The sequence below is a fragment of the Nothoprocta perdicaria genome, unplaced genomic scaffold (assembly GCF_003342845.1).
Source record: "Nothoprocta perdicaria isolate Ctin4 unplaced genomic scaffold, notPer1 scaffold_57, whole genome shotgun sequence".
NCBI lineage: Eukaryota > Metazoa > Chordata > Aves > Tinamiformes > Tinamidae > Nothoprocta > Nothoprocta perdicaria.
The window spans coordinates 2,966,409-2,970,187 of record NW_020455832.1 but is presented as its reverse complement, the minus strand read 5'-3'; the positions used below and the strand labels follow the sequence as shown (position 1 = coordinate 2,970,187).

The following is a 3,779-nucleotide window of genomic DNA, read 5'->3' as shown; positions in this document are numbered from 1 at the left end:
CTAAGTAAGTCAAACGTCAAAAATTTCAGCACATTGCTCAAGTTTTCCTGCAGACAGGCAGGAAAAGGCCCGAGTCTTCACTGTGCAGAGCAAACCAGCATTCTGGGAGGACAGTCTTCAAAACCACAAACCAGGAGAGAAGAAGGGTACACAGTGAGGAGGAAAGGAAGAAGGGAGGGATGAGAGAAATAACTGCAAGTGAATGGTTTTAATTCTGTGTGTTAAAGCCTAGATGTGAGGTCTTCCCTTGGGCAAACTCCTTGAACTTGTAGGATGTCTTGCGATGAGTGCTGGGAACAGTGCACAAGGCTGACGTGCAGACTGGGGCCAGGGGCCGCTGAGTCTGGTCGTTGCTTCAGCACAGGAACGCGGTCCCTCCACAGCACGGCTCATGTCCAGAGGCTGAACCAGTCGTGACGAGCGAGATGCTTGAGCAGAACAGCACGTACCCTGCTCTCAGCAGGTCCCCGCTGTCACCTTTCGCGCTCCCACGAACGAGACACCTGACTCCTCATCGCTGCGTAACTGCAAGAAAGCTGCAGCRTGACCCTGCCTAAAGCCTCTGCGTGACCCACCTCTTGCCCAACAAAACCTGTTTGGTGCCGGGGCCGCCCGGCAGAGCCGGTGCGTACGTGCACAGAGGCGTGTAAGGCGTGCGCCTCCGAGGTGGTGTGGGGTCACRCAGAGGCAGCCCCAACGCTGCCCTCTGCCAAGCCAGGCCCCCGACTGCGCTTTCCGTCCCACCAGGCCTCACTGTGGCCTTTGGGAGCCCGGCGCCRAGGACGCCGACAGCCCTGTGGCCATGTGGGCCGCTCGCTGGCTGCTGGTGGCCATGCTGGCTGCCATGAGCAGGGCCAAGGCCTTGGGCCGCTGCCAGCTGGCCCAGCTGCTCCAGGAGCTGGACGGCTACCGAGGCTACAGCCTMGCTGACTGTGAGTTGTGATCGCCATCCTCCCGCATGGGCCCCGCTGCCAACTCTTCCCCCAGCCACCTCTGTGTCCGTGGCTGGAGGTCTGAGCATCTTTTCCCCCTGCCCTAGGGCTCTGCATGGCCTTTTATGAGAGCAACTTCGACACAGCAGCCAAGAGCGTCAACGCGGATGGCAGCACCAGCTTCGGCATCTTTCAGATCAACAACCGGCTGTGGTGCACGGACGAGCGCAGCCCATCGGAGAACCTCTGCAGGGTGGCTTGCACGGGTACCGGTTTAGACAAAGCAAAGAAGCACCGGTCTGACAAGAGCAATTAGACATCTAGATGGAGAGACTTACCCAGAAATAACCCACAGAAGGCAGGGGATGCCCCTTCCATTCCTGTTCTAGGACTCTTGACAGAGAGGTAGAAATGCCTCATAATTTTTCCTCCCATATCCGATAGGTTGAAAGAGTCAGTGGGTTTGGATTTAAATTGTATGCTTATCAGAAAAATGCCCTTCTTGCTGTTGGCTGTGGCTGTCCCCGATACCTGCTCACCTAGGGATGTCCCCTGACTCCTCTGTGGCAGCAGGAGCCTGACCCCAGCCCAGCAGCAGGGAGGACGAGCAAAGTCCAGCCTGGCATCACTGCCCTGAAGCCATGCAAGCTCTTGGCCCTCGCTGAGCTACTGGGTATACAACAAGAAGGGAAGCAACAGGAAAATGCTCGTGTCCTGCACTCCAGCGAATCCTCACAGGGCTGTTCTTTTCTCTCTGCAGACCTGTTAACAAGTGACATAACTGATGACATCATCTGTGCCAAAAAAATTGTGAGACACCCACAAGGAATGGATGCCTGGTAAGGATAAAGGGGTTTCTGGGACAGCCTCTTTGGCAAGGCTTGTACATGTTTTCCTGATGGGGCATGCCTGCCATTTGTCACCCAAAGGCAGCACAGCTTGGCCAAAGAGGAGGAATCACAACTTCGAGGCTTGGCAAATGAGTGAGAATGGAGAGAGCAACTTGCACTGCTTCATTCTCAGTAAAGCTTCTCTAGAAGAGAAAGGAGCAGAGAAACATTTATTAAAAAAAAAAACACCACTCAAGTGAAAAATAATGGTCAATAAGTGTCCCATCAGCCAGCAGATTAGTCCTCAAAGATTTTCTGCTTCCATAGTGCTTTGCAAGATTTCTCTCCCTCATCTCCCACTTATTGCTGTCTCCTATTGTCAGGTATTAAAGCAGGAGGCAACTAGCATGAAAACAATTCTCTCTAGAACATGTGAGAACATTAAGCAGTGGAAAACCCTTATGAATCAGTCTTTTGCTTAGCACAGCCCTAAACCATCCATGAGACTCTGGACTACTATAACATCACAGATGATGTCAGTAAAGCCAGAGTAATGAACAGGCTGAGAAAACAGAAGTGGGGGTAGAGGACAATTCCAATGATCATATAAATATGTGGTTGTCTGAAGTCCCAAGGCACTTTGTGCAAAAATAGTGGTGTTAACCACTGAATCCTGAATATATTCCAATTTGAGGAACAAGATTCTGCCTTCAGATTTCCCCCCTGCAATTTCAATTGGACTCATTAGCCTCTTTTGCTTCCTGTGGTGGGCTGCTGCTCTGCATGGCTCACCACAGAAGCAGCAGCGTTTCAGAGTAGGTTAGGTAAGTAATATGTGCTGTATATATATAGCAAATGGTCCMAGGGTCCTGTGCACACTGATGCATCTCTGTCCACCACCCCAACAACAAACCACATGGGCCTGCAATCCCATTTGTTTCTCTTCCCTGGCACCACTCAGGGAAGACCACTCAGACAGGCAGGAGTGCCAGGACCTTGCATTACAATTTGTTGTTCCTGGCTGTGGATTAGGCAGAGCTTGGATGGCATCAGAGCACATCCACAGCTGCACTTCCCACTGTGAGACACTCAGTCAGAGAATAACAGCGTCTGCAGTCCTCCTGCAGGCTCGTCAGATTGCTCATTTTGAAGGACCCTACAAAAAACAGAGACTGTGGTATTGGATATGGATGTGATTGGTAATGTTCTGAGACAGTTTTTCTTTTCTTTACTTTGTCTTTCCTCAGGGAGGACTGGGCAATGCACTGCAAGGAACGAGACCTATCAGAGTGGGTGGAAGGATGTGACGTGTGAGAAAGTCTCCAGTCTGATCCTGCTGTGGTTAACTGGGACTGCCTCTTTTCTCTTCAAAGGGGGACCTTTCCCCTTACTGTCAGTCAGTATTTACAAGTTCAGCCTAATCCAAGTATATGAGAGCTTTAACAATAAATATATTTTTAAAAACAGTCAAATTCATCTTTCCAAGTGTGATATAGGATTTTCCCCAGATTTTTTTTGTGCATATTTGGATGAGACTGCAACTGGAAAGTGAATGGGGCAGCAGGTGAGGGACAGGGGCTGGGGGGAGAGCAATATCCTTGGACGCATGTGACTTCTTTGGAATTTACAAAGAAAGCACAGAAGTGAAGACCCCAAAGAACAATGYAGACTTGCAAGCTTTCAAGCAGATGACATCTCTTATTTATATGTGGAATATAAATATAGTAAAAAGCAGYCTGGGATCTTTCTAGGCAAAACTGGTATTTGCTCACTGATAGAAGCTCTCCCTGAGAAAAGTCAAAGTGCTACACAATTCCCATTGCACTCATATATATCGTTACTGTGAAATGGGGGAAGATGGGAAAAGAAAGTATTAAACTCATCTTCAAGCCAGTACCAAGAAGWAAGCCTAGTTTAAGTTAAAACACAGAGTGCTTTCTCTCTCCCAAGTGCTGTGAAGCCTGCGGGCCTTTCGGAGCTGACAAGGTGAAGGAAGGGATAAGCTGCCACCTGGCAA

The 3,779-nt window shown here is 49.9% G+C and overlaps 1 protein-coding gene across 1 annotated transcript; it reads left to right on the top strand.

Annotated features, from left to right (window-relative positions):
- The first annotated feature begins 802 nt into the window (after window positions 1-802).
- Window positions 803-3,076, top strand: LOC112955457 (lysozyme C, milk isozyme-like). The gene is made up of 4 exons (XM_026048778.1): window positions 803-932; window positions 1,040-1,198; window positions 1,693-1,771; window positions 3,010-3,076. Exons 1-4 carry the CDS (start codon window positions 803-805, stop codon window positions 3,074-3,076), a joined length of 435 nt encoding a protein of 144 aa, XP_025904563.1.
- Window positions 3,077-3,779: the final 703 nt, after the last annotated feature.